The sequence below is a fragment of the Rhincodon typus genome, chromosome 26 (assembly GCF_021869965.1).
Source record: "Rhincodon typus isolate 14 chromosome 26, sRhiTyp1.1, whole genome shotgun sequence".
Lineage (NCBI taxonomy): Eukaryota > Metazoa > Chordata > Chondrichthyes > Orectolobiformes > Rhincodontidae > Rhincodon > Rhincodon typus.
In genome coordinates, this window is record NC_063357.1 from 29,165,894 (window position 1) to 29,189,101 (window position 23,208).

Genomic DNA, 23,208 nt, shown 5'->3' on the forward strand with positions numbered 1-23,208 from the left:
ACTAGGATGTCACTGGGGGGCACAGTGGTTAGTACTGCTGCCTCACAGCACCAGGGACATGGGTTCAATTCCAGCCTTGGGCAACTGTCTGTGTGGAGTTTGCATGTTCTCCTTGTGTTTGCGTGGGTTTCCTCTAGGCGCTTCAGTTTCCTCCCACAATCCAAAATGTGCAGGTCAGGCGGATTGACCATGGTGAATGCAGGTTTACAGGGATAGGGTAGTGGGTGGGGCTGAGTGGGCTGCTCTTCAGAGGGTTGGTGTGGACTCAACAGGCTGAATGGCCTGCTTCCACACTGTAGGGATTCTATACATGGACTGGAAGGGTTGCGTTATAAGGAAAAGTTGCATACGCTGCGACATTTTCCCTGGAGCATAAGAGATTGAGGGGTGACCTTACAGAAATCTATAAAATCACAAGAGGCACAGATAAGGTGGATAGCCAACAGCTTTTCTCCATGGTAGGGGAGTCTAAAACTAGAGGGAATAGGTTTAAAGTGAGAGGGGAGAGATACAAAAAGGTCCAAAAGGGAGAATTCTTTTCCACACAGAGGGTGGCGAATGTCTTGAACAGGCTGCCAGAGGTAATGGTGGAAGCGAGTACATTTTTGCCATTTAAGAAAGATTTAAACAGGTTCATGGATGGGATTGGTATGGAGGGTATGGACCAAACTCAGGCAAATGGGACTACTTTAACTGTGAAAACTGGGCAGCATGGGCAAATTGGGCCAAAGGACCTGTTTCCATGCTGTAGACCTCTAGGACTCTAGTTACAGGTTTACCCTTTTGTCTTTCTAGGAATGTAAAATATTAAAAAAGGGGAGATTAAATGTCCCAATGTGTTTGTAAGCCTTCATGTGGAGGTATCTGTTCTAACTGCGTCTCCCTGTTCTTCCCCTGTAGCATTTTTTAACCCTGCTTTGTTTCTGTTTGAAGGAGGATAACAGTAGGAATGGAAGCTCAGTTTGTATTATTCACATCAGTGGAGCTTCTTCACGTTGATCTGTATTAGTGCGCATTTTATCTTTGTGTTGGGGTAAGTATCTCTAACTGGAATTGTGTGGATTTTACACATTCAGGGGATAAATCTAAGAGGGAATGGAGAGAGATGGGGAGAGAGAAAGAGAGAGACAGAAGGGAAGAGAAAAAAGGGAGGGAGGATGAGGAAAACAGAAGGGGAGAAAGGAGGAGAGAAGAGAGAAGCAAAGGAAGAGATTGATTAGAAATGATAAAAAACCTGATTACAGCAGAAGGTCAGCTGGATTCAGAGTCGATCAGTAAGTTGATGAAACCATGGCCTGTTAAGGCGACGTTCATTCTTATAATGTTTCTCAAAGAATAATAACCAATAAACAATAGAGGAGAAACAGCAGCACGAGTCCTGATGTTGTTCTTCAGCTTACAGTGATGCCAAAACAAAAAGTCCGGACTGGAGGGTGGAACTGAAATCTGAGTAATGATCTCGGTGGCTACGAACATCACCTCGTGATAGATGTTTGACAAAACAAAATGGAAATGCCCAGTAATGATGTCTTGCTGTCTCTCCGTTCCACAAGAGTGCTGCATGATGATGGTGGAACAAAAGCCCAGCTTTAGTTTCAATCAGGATGATTCTGTTGATTTGGAGCATTAACTGAGATACACAGCCAGAACAATGATGATAACCAACAGTACTATTGCAATGCAAATTCCTATAAAGATCTTTTTCTGTGGGAAGGGAAGAAAACAACCAGATGAAGCTCAGTATGCAAGAATACAGCACAAGAAAACTGCAGCAGAAAACAAAACATACAGAACGTGACAGAGTCCGAGCCAAGCACTTGCTGTCTCTCAAATGCTATGGAGTAATACATACCCAATGTATAATATAGCCCTCAATATTTCCCACTCTATGGGTGGAATGATGTTGAGGTCTCAGGGGTGTTATCTGGTGAAGAATCCCGAGTAAGGAATGTGGGGAGGGGGCATTTCACCACGTGGGGTTTGTGGTCAGAGTGGGTGGGGGTGGGTCAGCAATATGGGTAGGGGTATGTTTCTCAACAGGCCTGTCCTTCAGAATGTCCAGCCTACCCTGCCTGCACAGTTTCAGTTACTGTACACACCGACACAGTGGGAGGCCCATCTGCAGTTGGATTAGTCCCAATGGCAGTGAGCTGAGTCCCTTAAGTGGTCTTTCATGCAATGTGGTCATCACTGGGTAGTCAGCATTCACTGCCCATCCCCAACTGCCCTTGAATTGCGTGGCTCACTAGACCATGACCATTTCTGAGGGTAATTAATTAAGAGTCAACCACATTGCTGCAGGTCTAGAGCCACATGTAGGCCAGACCAATTAAGGGTGACAGATTTCCTTCCCTGAACTATAATCATGGTCATGGTCACCTATAATAAGACCAGCTTTCAACCTCCATTAAGTGCCAGGGTGACATTTGAACCCAAGTCCCCACAGCATTAGCCTGGGCCTCCGGATACTAGTGTAGTGACATTAGCAATACGTCACTGTCACCCCTTTGTTAGTTCATCTGTCAGTACTATGAATAATGGGGAGCTTTGGAACAGGACCATATAATAGTGCCAAGCACTTTGGTCCACATACAACAACTTCGGAAACATCTCTCGTAGAAATCATCCTACAGCGTTCTTAAGGAAGCCATTGCTTCTTCCATGGAGATTCAGACTAATATAGAAGTCTTTAACCCCTAGGTTGGATAAAGCTGTCTGTTATTGTGTGGATGGATTTGCCACTCAGTTGCAGCCAAATATTATTCACTGCTTTACTGCTTTCCATAAAACCCTTCCCTCGCCTTTCCCTCCGATCAGTGCTTGGTACCAGAGGAACAACCAGAGAATGCAATATGAGTGCTCTCCCCTCACCTACGTCTGTGGCGTAGAACAATGTAGGGTCAGGTTGTCTACACATGGTACATATCAGGACATGGCTGTTTTCAGACTAGGGCCACCTCTAACCCTTTCTGACACAGTTACCAACACTCAAACAGCATGTAGGAGAAACAATGATTAATCTAGAGTTGAAACAATCACTGGACTTTGAAAAATCAATAGAATTCCAGTGCACTATCATGTTGGCACCAGTTGTCAATGGCAGAATGACAAAATTACTAGTTCCAAAGAACAACAAGCTGTGCATTGCTCGAAACATATCTGTGCACAATGTTTGGCTGTTACAGATGTGCACAGTGGCAAGTATGAAATCACATTATTACAGACGTGAAGGGAGCCGGTGATACCAGTCACTGGTGGATTAGGTAGAAGTGGGCTGCAGACTGGTTTGAAGCATGGCAGTTCTGACAGCTGACAAAAAATTAACCTTCCTCAGGCATTTCTTGTCACTTAAAAACAGGTAGGACTGATTCCGCAAGGGTGCTCTGATGGGTGGGTATTGGTATCTGGATACCATATTCCCATAGAACCCTGAAACTGTTCCTCTTCCTGTTACAAGAAGCAAAGATGGAATGGAAATCCTGAGGGAAAAACCCACTCTTTGTTGTCTTAAAAGTAAAGAGGGAAGTGAAGGAAAATGCCAACTAATCAAAAATGAAAAAATAGGAAGCAAATGCAAAAGTAAAATATGCTTCACCTGCAACAATAACCAGGCAGGCTTGTCTCTACAAACCAAATTTCCCTTCAGCATTTCAAAAAAAAAAATGTGCTGTGATGAAAACTCATGAAAATGAGAAATAGGATGGCATCATATCATTACTTCCTTGTTAATATGCATCTAGCAGGAATAAAGTGGCTGGGAATTGGCGTTATCAATCTCTGCTCTATTTCTCTCCCTGTCACATCCATCATGAAATTACTGCAGAGCAAAATTAAGGGGGTGGATGGTTTGGGGAACACAATGGGAAATATAGGCTATTAAGAAGTTATACATCAGTATTGCACATTTCAATTTGAGCGATCACAGTCCGTATGATTCTTGTGCTGTTACTGAATATTCCAGGGTTGGTTTGTGGCTTTTACAGAACTGATCAAATCAATGGAACTGCATCCAGGACTCTAGGTGAGATCAACTCCAATTACAGCAATAGTGTAACCTCTTTACATTTGTACACAGGTTCTCTGCTAATGTAAGGCTGAGCAGAATTCTGCACCCTCTAACTGGAATCATGTTTACTCCATGATCCATCACTCCTTAGTTTACCCATTAATTGTCAGTGTAAAACCTCACCAAAAGCTTTGTGAAAATCCAAATTTATAATGCCATTTGTTGTCCCATCCACTAGGAAGGTACTGGTATGGTCTGTGAAAAACTCTAGCATGGAGGTGAATGTTTTTTCAACTCATTCACAGGATGTGGGTGTATTCATTGTCCATCCCTAACTGGCCACAGGGCAGGTGAGTCAATCATATTGCTGTGGGTCTGCAATCATATGTAGGCCAGATCAGGTAAGGACGTCAGATTTCCTACTCTAAAGGGCATTAGTCAACTGGATGGGTTTTTTCCTGTCATTGACAATGGTTTCATAGTCATTTATTAGACTTTTTTAAAATTGAATTCTAGTTCCACTATCTGCCATGGTGAGAGTCAAACCCAGGTCTCCAGGACATTAAGAAAGCAAGAACTGCAGATGCTGGAGTCAGTTAACACAGTGTGAAGCTGGAGGAACACAGCAGGTAGGGCAGCATTAGAGGAACAGGAAAGCTGACGTTTTGGGTCGGGACCCTTCTTCAGAAAAGAGAGTCTGAAGAAGGGTCCCAACCCAAAACATCAGCTTTCCTGCTCCTCTGATGCTGCCTGGCCTGCTGCGTTCCTCCAGTTTCACACTTTGTTATCTCCAGAACATTACCTGGGTTTGTTGATTAATAGTCTAGTGATAATATCATGAGTCCATCGCCTCCCTTATGTGACCTCTTTTAGCATTCTCCAATTAAATGGTAACAGTTTTCCAAGTGTTAACCTGTTGAAACTTCAAAATGCTTTTCAAGGCCTTTTCTATGATGGACATAAAATTGTTATTTCAAGAAGGAAACTATAAACCTGCAAAGTTATGTAAACCACTTTCTAATCCTATGGAACCACTCATTAAAGATGGTTGAGACTTCACCCCTTACTACTCCTTGAAACCCTTGCGCTCAAAGTGTCAGGTGCAGTAACATTGTCTAAGCACTTTCTATCTTTTTAATGACCACAGCCATCAGGATTGACATATTGTCTCGCTCCTTTATCTTTGTCCCTGGAAACGTGATTATCAGACTCCAGTGAATTCTGCTTATCTCCTTGAGTAAAGATGGATTTGTTTAATTGCAGAACCATCATTTCACCATCATTTAAGGTAAACTGATATATTTGCAGTCATTGTTTAATGAGTACACAGTTATAAATCTTGCATTGTCACTTTTGATGTCTTCCCTATACATTTAGTCTTCTTCACTTCTCCGATTATTTTACTTGCTTTTGTTTGTAATGGTATTTTACTACAACCTTCCATCTACTATTTTACTTCTAATTTATTCTTACCCTTAATTATCTTTAGATACCTATTGAATATCGTCTTCTGTTGGTATACATTTCACATACTTCCTCAATATTTTCCATTCATGATCTCCCATGTAAGAAGCTGTATAATCATGAACAATTTGAAACAGCTCTAGTTGATATTTGTAATAGTAACACAGTACAAAAATCATCTGTTTATTATCTAAAACATTTAACAATCTTCATTAAACTTTGTTAAAAGGATTTGTATACAATACAAGTCAGCTTAAGAGCTTCTAGTTCTAAAATTTGGGATTACAACCTCATGAGTAAGATTGTGTTTGTGATACTAACCATATTCACTGACTCCTACCATGCCCTTATCTATCGACTTTCGTTGCTAGTAAAAATGAGGGGATCAAATTTTTGCTCATTCATGTCAGTAAGATCAGTGCAATCCAGACAGAATCAGCTGAACTGCACAAACGAACTTTAAACACTAGTGGATCATATTCCAAACTATTTACATTTGGGCTATTTATGAACTTTGCTTCTGAGATTTGACTTTTGATTTGCCTGCATCAGGCAAACTGACCCTGCTTCCCAGTTTGGAAATGTAACATTCTGAAGATTGTGATATGACATGGATAACATGTTTAATCAACACAAAGTACACAATTCAATAAGGAACTGATTAGCACACACCAACAAAACTATGAAACAGCTCAGTATAGTGCTTAGTTGTTATTTTCTATGATTTTAAATCTGGTTGTTCACAGGTGGAAAACTGGAACATTTACTAATTTGCTTATTTTTGGTGATGAACCCATTTTAAAGCTTTATTAACAAAATCAGAGCAGGTTATCACTGTTAAATATATCAAGGAGATTTTGAAATTTAAAATTTGCATTCTATTACCTGCGTGCTTGCACCAGTCATGGAAGATTTTACATTAATGCAACTTAAATTTAGCAGAAACTTCAATGGAAATAGTTAAAGAACAGCTTGTATGCTATTTCCATGACACACAATTAAGGTTCTAACATTTTTGGAATACAACAGCATCTGTCTTTAACTCTAACACAGGTCAGGTCGTAAGGCTTGTATTTGAATATTGTGGATTTTCAAATAACAAGATTGCACTCCATTGTGTTCCTGCAATCTCTCTCAGTTTAGCAGTCATAAACAACAAGCTGAACTCAGAAATAAGAAGTCTGATTGGAGGTCAGGAAATAACAAGTTCCCTACAGGTCCTGACAAATTTAATAGCAGGATCTAATTAGCTTTATTTTTATTTGTTTACTGATCATATGCAGCTAGATCTTTGCTGCCCCATTAGGCAGGAAGGACTTCAGGACCGACCATAACCAGGGAATAGAGACAAGGGACAGCAGAATTGGAAAGGCAGGATTGGAAAAGCCGCATAGGCTGAGATATATGGCCGAGAGGTAGGCTGAAGTCAAGTGAAAGATTCCAAGCTAGAGCGATGTTGAGGTTGCCAATCAGAGGAAGGATTGGGATCCAAAATGAAAAGTGAATGAGGGCCAGGTGCAAGATTAGAATCTAATGGGAATATTGGGGATTGAGGGAGAATGGAGAGATCATTGGCAGATTGTTAGAGTTAGGGAGTGGGACTGAGATCATTGACCTTATGGAGTGGATGGAAAGGTTGTTGGGGGTGTGTCCAAGGGCAGGACTGAGTGAAGGTGGTGACATGTATCCATCATGAACCTTCTCAATCATCATCTCCTTTTAGATCTTGGCTTTAAGAAGGCCTGGAAAACTCCTTGACCTGGGGTGAATTCATAATGGAGATCAAATGTTATGCAAGCAACTCCATTATAGTATTTATATTTCTACCTAATCTTCTGACTTTGAGTTGGTTGTCCATCCCCATCTCACTTTGATGAAACTAAAAGCAGGCAGGTTGGAGTCAGAATTCTGATATTTTAAGATTTCAATACCCTATTCAAAATACATCTACCCAATTTTGGTGGCTACAATTCATAGGAACCTTAAGTCTGCTTCCCATCCTTATCATTAGTGTTTATTTTGATTTTAGAAAGCACATATATCCTGGATGCTTTCCATTGTAATAGATTAGACTACTCTGTAAGGTGTATCAGAATGGAATAAACCACAGTAATATATTGGGATAAATAGGGGTCTTAGGTACATTGTACAAAGTCCTATCATATCAGGATAGTCCTGGAGAAGACTTTGCTAATTGTAATTTTTGGCTTGATTGCGTCTAGATATTGTTAACTCAATCTAGTAGCATCACAGGAGAGCAGAAAGGTATAATTTGATTTGAGGTCGATTGCAGCAGAAGTTTATACATCAGTTGACTGCAAGATCTTGGAAAAAACATACATCAATCCTGACCAAGCCCAAAGCCACCAAGTATGTTGGTTTATGGCAGTAAGTTACACCCTGTCTGGTATGGTTAATACCACACTGGCAATCTCATTCAGATTGGTTCAAGTGGGGAGTAGACATCACATTAACTCAAAAAAAATCCTCATCTGAGTGCAAAGTGAAAGCATTTGGTGACAGTAGAGAAAGGGTCTTTATTTATATCAGGCCATATTTATCAACTAGGAGAGCCTGATGCTTGTACTGGGGCAAGAAAACAGCTGGGACATATTATACTGAAATACACTAATTGGACAGATTGTACTGGAGTGATTTTGTTAGGGATGATTGTATTGGGATATAATATAACAGGATAAGTGATATAAGGCTAGCTTTATTTATAAAACATTGCAACGGTATTGATTTGACAAGGAGCTACTGCACTCGGATCCATTATATGATGGCTAGATTAGATTACGTCGGGAGAGATCTGAGTCTTTCAATACAATAAAATAGGACACGTAATGATGAGACAACATGTAATGTTAAAGATTAGATCAGATATATTGGTCCGATCAAAAATAGGCTTAGGTGGTTAGATTACATTGAAATGTTAAATATGTTAGATCAGGATAGACTGCATTAAGGAAGCATGTTCAGGGTAAAAATTATTGAGTGAAATAGTGGGTTGGACAGTGGAATGAACATTAGCACACCCCTCGGAAAGATAGTTTGAGGAATGTAATGCTCAGTATCTTTTCAATTCCCAATTAGAACACAGAACAATACGGTACACGAACTGGCCCTTGGCCCATCATGTCTGTGCTAGTCATGATGCCATTCTAAACTAATCTCATCTGCCTTCACATGTCTGTATCCCTCTATTTGCTGCCTGGTTGTATCTTTCTAAATGTCTCTTAATGTTGCTACTGTATCTGCTTCTACCACCACCCTGTTATAGGAAGGATATTATTAAACTGGAGACGGTTCAGAAATGGATGTTGCCAGGATGTTGCTGGGAATGGAAGGTTTGAGATATAAAAATAGACTGGAAAGACTGGGACTTTTCCACTGGAGCATAGGAGGTTGAGAGGTTATCTTATTGAGATTTATAAAATCATAAGGGGCATAGATAGGGTGAATGACAAGGGTTTTTCTCCTGGGGTGGGAGAGTTCAAAACTAGGGGGTATGTTTTTAAGCTGAGAAGAGAAAGATTTAAAAAGTAAGGCAACTTCTTTTTTACATAGCGAATGATGTGTGCATGGAATGAACGGCCAGAGAAAGTGGTGGATGCAGGTCCAGTTACAACGTTTAAAAGACATTTAGGTAAGTTCATGAATAGGATAGATATGGGCCAAACGCAGGCAGGTGGGACTAGGTTAATTTGGGAACATGATTGGCGTGGACTGTTTGGACCGAAGGGTCCGTTTCCATGCTGTATGGCTCCCCTGGCAGTGCATTCCAGGAACCTACCACCCCCTCTCTAAAATACTTGCCTTGCATGACTCCTGTAAAACTTCCCACTTCTCATTTTAAGCTTATATCCCCTAGCATTTGATATGTCCACCATGGGGTAAAAGACTCCAATTATCCATTCTGTCCATGCCTCTCATAATATTATACACTTCTACCAGGTCATTCCTCAGCATCCAAGTTCGAAAACAATCCAGGTTTGTCCAACCTGTCTTTGTGGCTGATACACTCCAATCCAGGCAACATCCTGGCAAAGACAACACAGTGTGGAGCTGGAGGAACACAGCAGGCTAGGCAGCATCAGATGTGCAGGAAAGTTGATGTTTCAGGTTGGGTCTTCTGAAGAAGGGTCCTGACCCAAACATCAAATTTCCTGCTCCTCTCATGCTGCCCGGTGTGCTGTGTTCCTCCAGCTCCATACTGTGTTGTCTCTGACTCCAGCATTTGTAGGTCTTGCTTCTTCTAATATCTTGGTAGATCTCTTTTGTTACCATCTCCAAAGTCTCTACATTCTTCCTATTGTTTGGTGACCTGAATTGCACACAATACTTGAAATGTGGCCTGCCTAAAGTTTGATTGCAATATGACTTGCCAATTCTTATACTCAATGCCCCGATCGATGAGGGCAAGCAAGCCATACACCTTCTTCACAACCTTATCCACTTGTGTTTGTGTCGCCACTTTTACGGAGCTATGGACTTGCATCTCAAGATTCCTCTGTATATCAATGCTCAAGGTCCTGCCATTCACTGTATGCCTTCCTCTTGCATTTGACCTCCCAAAATACATCGCCTCATAGTTGTCCAGATCAAACTCCATCTGCCATTACTCCACCCAACTTTCCAAATGATCTATATCCTGCTTTATCCTGTGACAACTTTATTCATTATCCAAAACTCCACCAATTTCTGTGTCATCTGCAAGCTTATTAATCAGACCACCTATATTTTTTTCCAAATCATTTATATATATTACAAACAACAGAGGTCCCAGCACTGATTCTTGCAGAATACCATTGGTCACAGATTTCCAGTCAGAAAAAAACACCCTTCTGCAACTACCTTCTGTCTTCTATGACCAAGCCAATGCTGTATCTAACTTATCAATTCACCATGGGTTCCATGTGACTTAACCTTCTGGACTAGCCTACCATGATGGACACTGTCAAATGCTTTAGTAAAATACATGTAGACGGCATCCACTGTCCTACCCTTATCATTCATCTTCGTCACTTCCTCAAAAAACTCAAATCAAATTTGTGAGTCAGGACCTCCCTTGCACAAAGCCATGCTGACTACCTCTAATAAATCCATTCTTTTCCAAATGCGAGTAAATAATGTCCCAGATCCTTCTCCAAAAGTTTCCCTACCACTGATGTAAGTCTCACTGGCCAATAATTTCTTCCATTATCTCTGTTGCCCTTCGTATGCAAAGAAACAACATTGGCTATCCTCCAGTTTACTGAGGCCTCGCCTGTGGCTAAACAGGATACAAAGATTTCTGTCAAGTCACCAGTAATCTTCTCTTTTGCCTCCCTAAGTATCTTGGGATTGATCCCATCAGGCCCTAGGGACTTAACTACCTTAATGGTTTTCAAATCACACAACAACGCCTCCTTCCTAATCTCGACCTGCCCTAGAATACCAACATACCCCTAATCTTAGCATCATCCATGTCCTCCTCCTTGGTGAATATCGATGTGAAATATTCAATAAGCACCTCACCCACTTTCTTTGGCTCCATGCATAAATTCCCTCCGTTGTCCTGGATTGAACCTGCCCTTTTCCTGGCTAGTCTCTTGCTCCTAATATATGTATAAAATGCCTAGGGATTCTACTTAATCCCACTTGCCAAGGACATTTCATGGCCACTTTCGCCCTCCTAATTCCTTGTTTAAATTCTTTCCTGCTTCCTTTGTATTCTTCAATGGCTTTGTCTGATTTCAGTTTCTTAAACTTGACATGCACTTCCTTTTTCTTTTTGAGGAGACTTTCAATATCTCTTGTCATTCAGGATTCCTGAATCTTGCCATCTTTATCTTTCATCCTCATAGAAACATACTGGTCCGAAACTCTGATTAACTGGCCTTTTAAAGGGCTCCCATATGTCAGATGTGGATTTATCCTCAAACAGCTGCCCCAATCTAATTTCTCCAGTTCCTGCCTAATACTGTTGTAATTAGCCTTCAGCCAGTTTAGAACTTTCACCTGAGGACCAGTCTTATCCTTATCCATAACTATGTTAAACCTTACAGAACTATGATCACTGTTCCAAAAAAATGCTCCCCACTGAAACTTCCATCACCTGGCCAGGCTCATTCCCCAGTACAAGGTCTAGTACGGCCACGTTCCTAGTTCAACTATCTGTAATCTCACTCGATGTTGTTCAAGTCACCACATGCACAAGCCTTGCCTCTAATATACTACTAACCACCACTGCAAATACAGCTGGTACTTTCTGCAAGGATGCCACAACAGTGCTCACCATGAGTAATGAATGTTGCATTGGAATGCTAACCACCAGCTGGTTTGTGTGGTAAAGTGTGCATGAAAGGGTTAGCAATCCAAGAGTTTTTGGGAGAAATGCTTCACAGAGGATCCAAGCATAGGTAAAAGGAATGGAAAAACCACAGAATGCAATAAGTGTCAGCAAAGCAAATGTTTCTCTGTCATGATTCCATGGACATAGGCTTTGTCTTCCATATGTTAACATTCTTACCTGATACTCTTTAACATGCACCAAGGAACCAAAAATATGACTGGTCTCTGCAGGTATACCATTGAAATCCTGGGCATACATTACAAGACAGTTTTCTGAATAGCTGGTGAGCCACGTCAAGTGTTCACCATCATTCAATAGAAAGGCATGCTTGAGCCTTCAGATAACTCTCAGCTCACCAAGATCTGTTTCTAGCAAAGCGACATAATTGTTCCCTGCTACTACACTGTGGTGACATATAGACATTACTTAACAACGGTATCACCCTAACATAACAATATCAGGGAGGGGGAGAAATTGGTAGAAATTAAGATTAGTTCTAAGGTTGCACCACTGAGTTGTGGTGTGCTATGTATATTTCAAAATATACTCACTGAGTCTAACACTCCCTTGTGTATATTCTACTACAGCATATTGTGTCAATGGGCCAAGAGGTCCAGTTTTGTTTTATGTTTTTTTGCAAGGCCACATTTGTCCCTCATCCCTCTGTTGCCTTGACAGCAGTTAAGGATAGACGTAACTGTGGGACTGGAATCACATGTAGGCGACACCAGGTGAAGATGGCAGATTTCCTTCCCTTGAAGATATTTGTAGATGGTTTTTATAAAAACCAACGCTAGTTACATGGTCACTACTACAAACACTAGTTTTCAATTCCAGATTTTCTTTTACTAAATGAATTTAAATTCCATTAGCTGCTGTGGATTGGTTTGAACTCATATCCTCTGAACCTCAGCCTCAGGAGTAAACCGTCCAGTGACATTTTATGCAGAACATACACCATTGATAATAAACCCAGACAGATGGTGGGGCAGTGTCCTTAACTCAGAAGAAAAGTTCAGGGAATTGCAGACTGGCAGCTGATACAGGCTGCTGGGTATCTGGGGATTGATATAGTCTGCAGGTCAATCATGTGAACACAAGGCTTGAGAAACATTGTTTTACTGTGGTCTCTTGTGATGGGGTTGGGAAAAGCACGGTTCACAAATGGAGTTGTCCATGCCACATGCTGAGATGGAGATACTTGCACTACTCACCCGTCGTGCTTTACTCTGGTACTTAACCGCCTTTTTCGTGTCGGACACTGCCCTCTCTACGTAGTCAACTGAGTGCTCAACGTTGTATTCGATCCTGTCTATCATCTCTCCCTGGGCATCAAGGAAAACAGCAGAGACACGTGACAATAACAGATCTTCTCAGTGTGCGGTTCTCTTCAGCCACTTACCCGTCTGCTTGTACCCTGAAAGTTAACTGCTTTTTTTGTGCTGTCCTTTGCCTGCTCGACATAATCCGCTGCATTGGTGACGTTCTGCTCAATGCTGTTGACCACATCACCCTGAAACAGAAAGTAAAGGGTTGACAAGGAGTCCAGACACTCCGAGCACATAAAAACACAAACATGAAAAGCCACCCTTTTGCTTGCTCATTGCCCACACCTTGCAGCAGTCCCCAAGCCCAGCTGAAGCCTCTAGGAGCTTTATTCTCCAGCCCCACAGTAATTACTGCCTGACTGCATGGAACTCATCCTTTCACCTGGTGGATCACCACAATCACTCAGCCGAATGTGGAGGTGAAACAGTACATAAGCCATCTCCCACCATGACACAGTGAGCCATTCATTCACTTTTGCTAGGACTCAATTATCAGATCATTCAATCACTTCCAGTTGGAAAACTGCAGAAGCTATTAAAGATTTGACTTTAGTTTTGAACCGTAATAGATTTTGACCAATGGAGGATTTCTACTCCCTGTCACTGCTGTTTATACTAGGATGAGGATTCTCTGGACACTACATGTAAATGTTAATCTTTACTGACTTATTCCCAAGGGAAAGCTCACCTCCGCAGGAAAAGAAATGGCAGTGTGTTTTGCCGAGTCCCACTGAACATCCCATCGCCACTGCCACTATTCTCATTTTTATTTTTCTCCCAGCAGTCCTGAACCCCAAAGCTGAGGGGTAACAATTCAGATCAAATACTCCAGATTCCTGGAGTTCCCAAGAGCCAAACCCAGGATCATTAGCTTTGATTGAGACCGTTACTGTTTGTAGCTAAGAAGTGCTAACACACTGCATTAGGATCTGCCCCCTTCCACACTAGGCACTGCCAAAGATCAGCAAATCCTGGCACTTCATGTATGCTGCTTCTGTCCAGTGTTGGCATGGGAGAGGGAACGAGTAGGGAAATCTGTCCTTTCTGATGTCTGTTATTTCACGTTCATGCAGGATTCTTAGCTATGCACCTCTGAACACGTTGCTACATTGAGATTGCCTTTGGAGCCTGGGTCTCGCCACTGTACCGGGCCCTTCCCATGGGATGTGGCTTACTCCAGCAATAGTGAGCAGCAGGTTTGTACTCAATAATGCTGATGCTGGTATTCACTAGGCCTGGTAGAGTGGGAGAAGCCATGCCAACAAGGTAACAGTTACACAACACTGCACATTTGGCAGATTTGGTGCTACATTTCAGCATATATAAAGATACCCAAGGGCGTGCAAATCGCTTGTAGCACATGCTCTCATGCAAATTACACAGTTATGGCATGCTACAAATACAGAGATACAAATACCTGCAGGACTCCACCGTCCAGTCCAGGGTATTAGCAGCAGGAGAAAACATAGGCTTGTTACCAGCATAGGCAGAACTGACTCACAGGCAGAGACTCCCAGTAACACTGGAAAGCAGCACTACAGGGAGCTCTATTAGAATTCTATAGCCCCCTCTCCTCAATCTCTCTGTAATCAGGTTTGTTTTAGTTGCCTATAATCTCCAATCTCTTCAGCCCACAATGGTGTACTCCAGGGGTTGGATATCAGGGTCTTTGCTTGTTTGGACCTATATTAGTGACTACGACTTGAGTGCGGGGCACATTTTCAAATTTTGCAGATGTCATCATGCTTGGGAATATTATGGACTATGAAGAGTATAGTTGTCGGCTTCACAAGGATGTAGATTGGGATGGACAGACAAGTGGTAGACAAAATTTGATGTGGAGAAGTAAATAGGGAAAATGTGGAGAGACAATATAAATTACAATTCTAAAGGGGGTGAAGGAACAAAGGGACCTGCAGTACATATAAATAAATCATTGAAGATCATAGGATAGGTTGAGAAAGCAGTTTTTAGGGCATGAAGGAGCTAGGTTTTGTACAAAGAGGAACTGAGCATGAAAGAAGGATGTTATGATGTTTGTAGAAAACTTTGGTTTGCCTCACCTGGATACTGTATCTAATTCTAGCAACTATAATTTAGGAAGGATCTTTAACACAGTGTAGAAAAGATTAAAGAAAATGGATCTGAGGATGAGGGACTTCAGCTTGTGTACAAGAATAGACTGGAGTCACTAGGCTGTTCTCTGTGGAGAACAGGAGGCTGAGGGAAGATTTGATAGAGAATCTCAAAATCATGAAGGATCCAAATGGAGTAGGAAGGGAGAAATTGTTCCCATGGGTGGAAGTGTCATGACATAGTGGACGCTGATTTAAAATGATTGACAAAAGAACCAGTGATAACTTGAGAAAAAACATTTATATGCAGCAAGTTGTTTAGGATCTGTAATGCACTGCCTGAGAGTGGAGGCAGATTCAATTGTGGCTTTCTAAAGGAAATTATCCGAAAAGAAAACTTTTGCAGGGCTACATAGGAAAGGCAGGGGAATAGCACCAGTAGACCTCACAGGGAGCCAGTATGAACATCAACAGATAAAATGAGCTGCTTCCTTGCTCTAACTATTGAGTAAGTCAATTGTTCTGTAAAGGTTAATGTTACAGACTACGTTAAACTCCATCCAGTCTGATGATACCATACTGGTAGGGATAAGGCAGAACATCTTAGGATCTTGTGGAGTTAAGATTTACATCAATAGTCTTAGGAACAAAACTTAAGCTCCTAATATAATTTGTACCTTTCTTTCCATTTTCAATTTCATTTTGTTTTCATGAAGGGGTGAGGGTGAATGCTTGGAGTTGGAGATATTTGTAAATGGTCAGATGAGGTGATCAGTCAAACTAAAATGGAGGGGGAATGGAAGCAGAAGGTAGGGAGATTCTAGAAACATTGGTACAAAGGAGCAGGATTAGGCCTTCGAGCCTGCTCTGCCATTTTAGATCATGGCTGATTATTTACTTCAGCACCACTTTCCTGCATTAAAACTACATCCCTTGATGTATTCAGTAACCATAAATCTAGTAATCTCTGCCTTGATCTTACTTAACGACTGAGCTTCTATAACCCTCTGAGGTGGAAAAAATGAACAATAATTAGTGAGATTCACAAATTGAAAGGCAAAAGCTCACATCAAGCATGGGGGAGATGTCACTGTATGTCGAGCTAATCTACAGTGGCATTGGTCACAATTAGTCAGAGAAAATTCTACATCTTTCATGTAGTTTATTATAATGGACAGGGAGAATGCAGCACCAGTTGTAGAGGAAGCATGAGTGATCCACTGACAGGAGAATGATGTGGGCTGTGTAGCTGGGAGCTAGTACAAATGATAACATTACCAGTTCAATTCTCTGCTTGGGTTTGTGAAGCTGTGGTTTTCTGGATAGAGCCTACCTGAAACCTGGCAGTAAGTAGACAGAGTCTCTAATGGACCAGTTGGAATAAATGTTGCTTCTAATGTGTTACACAGGTCAAGGACATCTGAAATTTCTTCCCCAGTCTGTGCTCAGTTGGTTACTCTGCACTGGGTGATGGTAAAGTGTGTGGCCTGGGAGAAAAGTTATAAGTGGAGAAAACTACAAGATAGATATGGAGATGATGTCTAAAAATTTGAAAAACAACTTGCAGCCTCCTACTTGGGCCAGTCTGTGATGGACACATGACAGGTGGGTTACACATAACACCTAATCTGATATTAGTATTACCCTTTGACATCAATAATAAAATTCAACATCAGCAAATAATTTCACAAGCCACAGTGTAAAGTGAAGTAATGTATTTCTCACACACACAAATACCCTTACACTTCCCTAAAGGGATTCATTGATCAAAATGTTTTGTCAACTAATGTCAGCATCACCATAGAGACATAAAGGATTTAAATTTGATCTATATGGACAAAGTTGGGTCTATTATTTACATGCCTCTCAGCTAGTTTTGTGATACAAAAGTTCAGAATGGGAACACTCTCCGTTCACTGCTTCTCTTACCTGGCTTTCTACCAGCATTGCCATGTCCATGAACATATCGTGCAGCTCACGGATACAGTTTTCCAGTTTGATGATCTCGTGGTGTCGTGTCTCAATCTCATTCAGCGCCTGCTTTGTTATATTTGAGTCCATTATGATCTGAGAGAGAAAACAGGGTTAGTAAGCCCCCATCAAGGCATATTTCTAAAGCTGATCAGGTAAAAATAAAGCTTGGAACAGATCTCCAACCTGGATTGTGTGCAGTTTAGACACAAAGCCTGGCATATCTGAGCATACACTCACTAAAAATGTTAAATCTACAACAACAGGTTTTGGTCACCTTATCATCATTTTCTCGAAGCACTTTCCCCTCTCTTTGCCCTACTGTTTCTTTTATGCATCAGGAATAGACCCAACAGTTTTTCCTACGATTGCTTTGGCCAAGTCTACATTAACGGAGTATGATGACTAAAATTCTCCAGTTTCTAAAGACAACATGATTACTCCTGCATTACCTTGACACATGGCTTCCTAAAGTATCACCACTTTTCTTCAATCATGAAATGTGGGTGTCACTGGCTGGTCCAGGATTTATTCCCTCTTAGTTTTTTTTAAATTTACTTGTAGGATGTGGGCATCATGGGGACTTCTAGGATTTTAACCCAATTAATAACCACCCTGAGGGAGGTGAGAAACACCTCAAAGTGCTACAGATACAATAAGTTACTTTGAAGTGTGGTGTTATATAGAAACACAAAATAGCTACTTTGCCTATACTGAGGCCACCCCTGCCCTTCATCAGTAAAATTACAGGTTAATTTTAAAATGAAAGGCCATTGATCTGAAATATGAACTCTTTCTCTCTTTCTACAGAAGTTGTCTGACTTGCTGAGTGTGATCAACATTTGCTGTGTTTATTTCAGATATCCAGCATCCACATTTGGTTTTTGGACCAGTAAAACTGTTGTATTTTTTTAATTTGTTCTTGGGATGGAAGGCCAACAATTGCTGACTTTGAGAAGGTGATAGTAAGCTTCCTTTTTGAACCACTGCAGTCCATTTGATTTAGAAACACTGACAGTGCCAACAGGGAGTACTGGGATTTTGACCCAGAGGCATTGAATGAACAGTGAATTTTTTTCTCTAAGTCTGAAGGTAAGAGAAGGATGGAAATTGGAAGCAGAATTAATAAATTTTTCAGACCATTCTGATGGGGGTTGGACATGAGAAAGTTTAAATGTCCATGGTAAAGAGGACATGATTGGGCCAGGAAGCTAAAAATTGTGGAACCAACATAAAGTATCAGAAGATATAAATGGGATGAGATTGGATGAGGGGAGGAAAACAGAATCAAGAGAGGAAGAAATGAGTTCAGTGGAGGCTGAATTGATGGGTCTTCCAATAGGACAATAAACTGTACCTTGTTAACTACAAGAAACTGTTGTAGTTAGACCAGTAAATGGCTTTCCTTTACCACTTGAGACCAAACAGGCCCTGTAGTTTCTGACACTTCCTCTACCCTCAGGACAACTGAGGGTAACTGACATCATTCAGAAAATGCAATACTGCAATTAAATATATTTCAAACCAGCAAGATTCATCAACAAAAACAGGAAGAACTGCAGATGCTGTAAATCAGAAACAAAAACAGAAGTTGCTGGAAAAGCTCAGCAGGTCTGGCAGCATCTCTGAAGAGAAATCAGAGTTAACATTTTGGTTCCGGTGAGTTCTGAGTCAGAGTTGTGAGGAAGGGCGACCGGATCTGAAATGTTAACTCTGATTTTTCTTCACAGATGCTGCAAGATTCATCAACAGTTTGTTGATCATGAACTGATGAAACATTCAACTTTGCTAACAACCCACACTAAGCATTGCTAATTATTTGTCTTTTTTAATCTGATATGTTTTAAAATTAATGTATTTGAGTAGGCTATCACTATTCAATGCTTGCATATCCAAACAGAATCATGTTACAGTTGGTTGCAGCTCAATAGCTTCCAGGAATCCTTTATCAAGTTAACTTTCAAATTGAGACTCAAGGCTAGGTATAGCCAGATACTTTGGATGAAGTTCAGCTTCCTTTACGAGGGAGAAATCCCATCTTCAATCAGGTTTATGCACAAAGAAGAAATATTTTAATAAGTGCTGTAAAAGCACCAAAAGAGAGAAAGGGTCAGATTCAGGAATAGGCTGAAGGTGGAGGTCTCTTGGCAATGTTTCCACAGATTGATGCCAGAATGAATACTGCAAGGTGAAACCACTCTTTTGTCATCTTCGTTAGAGATGTGATCCAAAGAAGAATGCAGTTCTGAAGCATGGAAAGAGCTTTAGACCTGACTTTAATTCCAAGCAAGTGAATAGATTTTCATCAAGTTCAAATTTCACCCAAGGAAACCTGACCCAAGTCTTTTAACAAAAAGCTGGCATTACCTTTTCAGCTAATTTCTTATCCATTCCTAATATCCACCTGCAATTCCCGGATTTTTAAATTTGACTCATAACAATGGGTGAAGAACTTTGCCCACTGTGTTTTGGACGTTTATATCCATCAAGTTTTCAGGTTTTTAAAAAGATTTAAAGATCAGGAAGGATCTTCCTCTGCCTAAGTCTTTGTTGATTGTTAATAAAATAAACAACATCGAACAGATAATCCTCACATTTATTCCCGATAATTCCATGATTTTAAAACGTACATCAGAATACAATTACTCTGTCACTTTAAATAGCACCAGGTCTCAGACCAATCAGTGTGATGTCTGTCCATCTCCTTGAAGACACATAGCTGAGAAATGGTTGTAATGTCCAAGGAATTTGAACTCTTCCTTGCTATACCATTGATCTATTAATGCATCTAACTACTGTAAATGCTCTGATCCCTCTTATTTAATTATTTCTATAATGACTGATATGTGGCACCAGATGTAATCTTGTTATTACTTCTACAGAGACCTGCTCTTTATTTAGTCTGTCCCTTAAATCCTAAAATCTTTGCAGGTGCAGGATATTAATCTAGCCTTCCTTATGCTATTTCTTCCAAAATGAGCCATTGCTGTGTATAAATTGGTTGTCGAGTATTTTTGGGCCCCCTTGGCATGTGAAAGATGCTATGTAAATGGAAATGAAGTTTCTTCTTTGTCACCTGGTCAACATTTTTTTCTCAACTATCTTCAAAAACTAACTAAATAGCCATTAAGTTCACAGTAGCCTGTGAGATCTTGCTCAACACAAGGTGCTGCAATCACGGAACTTTACAACAGCAGCCTCCACACTTTAAGGTTTAGTGTGTAGGTTATGGCAACTTGCTTTAGTGATACAATATAATGAATAGACATCTGTGTACGTAACAGCTTCACGGATATTCCCCTGATGTCCCAGTGTGCTCTTAACTAATGACTAGTCTTTGCAGTGCTGTCACTGTGATAGTGAGTTTGGCAGCTAGTTTACACACTGGAAAATACCAACAATGTTTATTTGTTTTTCGTCGAGAGAATAAGATCAGACTGGATACCAAGAGAAAGCTGTGCTCTTTTTGACATAGTGCCGCGGGATCTTTAAACTCCATAGAGGGCCTAGGCTTTTACATCTCATTTCAAACATAGTGACTTCACACTAAAGGATCAACCCAGATTAGCAGCTTGTGTGAGTAGGGTTTCAACCTACAATCTTCTGATTAAAAGGCAAGAACATTGCCCAATTGATGCTTAAATGCCTTTTTAAAGCTTGACACTCAGTTCAGTATTTTTGACTTAATGCCTTCGTTGATAGTACACTGTTTGATGGGTGCAGTGTAGTTATTGTCCTGAGTAATGGTTCTGATTCCACTTGGGGATTTAGCATCAGGGAGTCAGGGAGGTTAGGGAAGGACTCACCCCAGATGTGAAGATAGCGGGATTCCCACTTTCCAGCATGTCTTCAAGCTCCTCATTTGTAGTCGTTCTGCCAGCTGAAATAAAGCAAATAGGAACAATCCTATCAATTTTACTTCCAATAGTGAGCTGCATTACTTAGAATGTACACAATCCATTCATAACAGAGCAACACCATGACTTCCCCTACTGTTCTCTCCTACACAATGTGTCATAGAAGTTTTTTTTTGTGTGATTTAAAGGCCAGGTTTGCCCTAATGCTGCTGTCAACCAGTGGGAGGGTGTCCAGGGTCTGTTGAGGTGATAAGGATACTGCCTGGTTGGATCATACATTGATGGTGACTGGTTGGAGAATATGTAGAAACCCACAGGGGCAGAGGGCAAGTGGCTAAATGCATGGGAGGTGGCAAGGAGGAAGATATAGGAACTGATAAATTGGGAATTCTATTCGTGGTACTCTCCAAAGACTCATACTCCATGGACCCACATACACACTCCTGATAGTCACCCTCCAGAAATCCTAATCATAAGAGATGTCCTCCAGGTATTCCTGCATGTGCTCCTTTGGTTGAACATCTTGCCCAAAATAGTTAAAAAAAAAGCTTTAAAAAAGTAAACAGAAGCATGAACGACAGAGAGAGACTAGGTGTCCTGGGTAGATGATTTAGCCTCTGATCAAACCACTGGTTCTAATAAACTATTGGAAATTTTGTTTATTTCAAATGTGATGACTTGATCAACCATGCAAACAGATTAAGGAGTAAATACAGTTCTTGGGGATCAGTGATCAATCTTCAGTTTCAATCTTTGCCATGTGCTAACTGAGGCAGTCTCAGTCAGGCCAGAGACCTCAGTGCCTCTGGTAGACAGAGCAAACGTGGGAGCACTGGCCATGGGATTGAGGAAAATTAACTAGGATTCTAGATCCTGATCACTGTTGGACACTGCTGAGTGCAATTATTCAGAGAGGAGAGGATTGAACAGAACTGTAATGATCTTCAAGAAATTTGCTTGGCAACACTCATTAACAAGGTTCAGATGGGCAGAATGGCCCCTTGCTTGAGGTACCATGGGCAGCAGCCAGCTGGGAGATCATAGCGTAACATGATTCAATGAGCTCTTCCAGCACAGATGAGAGGGTGGCGACATAAATTAGAGGAGAGATACATGGTTGAGTGATTGTTATGGATTGGGCTGGGATTCTAGCCAGGTATTGCAGAGAGGATCTGTGTCCAAAACAAACTGGTGTTGACATAATCGAACCAAATTTGGTGGGAAAGCAACATCAAGGTGTTAACAAAAGCATTTTGTGGCATGCAAAAATGGTAGTAAACTGTTGCTCAATTTACGCTGGTTGTTGTCAGTGTCACAAAATCTGAAGCTGTCAGTTGCCCAATGCCTTGGAAGAAATTGCTGTAGTTTCATGATTAAAAGGAATTAAACTCACTGCAGAGAGATGAACCTGGCACCTAATGACCCAAGGACTCATTTTAATGAGGAGCTTAACATTCCTGTAATTCCACACAAGTTTTGAAAGAAGGAAGCAGCTGAAACTAAGCAGTCTCATTCCTCTAGGCAGGAAATTGTTCCAGGGGCTATTTCAAATTTTAAAACACTTTTCTCTTTTCTCTACTTTTCTCTTTCTGATCTTCCAATCTTACTTTGCTTCCCTTTATTTCTCCTTCTATACTTAATTTGACCAATTCACTCTATTCTTCTCTCCATCAACTCTCTTTTTTCCCCCATCCTTTAATTTCAATGGCTGAGGAGAGAAATTGTTGATGTTTGCCTTCAATGTCCCAGATGTCCTCCTGACCCCTCCACACAACTCTGGGCTCACTTTTCCGACAAGGTGTAGCTCAACACATTTCTACACTGAAACGATGACGAAACAAATCATAGAATTGAAGTACAGAGGATACCCTTTAGTCCATGGAGTCTGCACTGAAAAAAACTAAATTTACACTAGTTTTACTTTCCAGTACTCAGCCCAGAGCCTTGAATGTTATGACATTTCAAGTGCTCATCCCAAGTACTTTTATAAAGGCCGTGATGTTACATGCCTCAACTACTCTCCCAGGCAGTGCATTCCTGACTCTCACCTCAATCCGAGAGAAAAATATTTCCTCAAATCCCCTCTACACCTTTCTCCTTAAAATTATGTCTCCTTGTTATTTCCCTTTCAACGAAAGGGAGCAGTTGCTTTCGATTCACCCTGCCAATG

At 41.0% G+C, this 23,208-nt stretch overlaps 1 protein-coding gene across 1 annotated transcript in view; it reads right to left on the reverse strand.

The window, feature by feature from the left end:
• Nucleotides 1-580: 580 nt before the first annotated feature.
• LOC109918843 (syntaxin-1A-like) overlaps nt 581-23,208 on the reverse strand; it is a 210,380-nt gene continuing 187,752 nt past the window's right edge. The window contains exons 7-10 of the mRNA XM_048612526.1: nt 20,988-21,061; nt 17,140-17,277; nt 13,210-13,320; nt 581-1,704 (exon numbers count right to left, since the gene is read on the reverse strand). Coding sequence (XP_048468483.1) covers nt 1,627-1,704; nt 13,210-13,320; nt 17,140-17,277; nt 20,988-21,061 — 401 coding nt within the window. The 3' untranslated portion in view covers nt 581-1,626. The remainder of the gene's footprint in view (nt 1,705-13,209; nt 13,321-17,139; nt 17,278-20,987; nt 21,062-23,208) is intronic.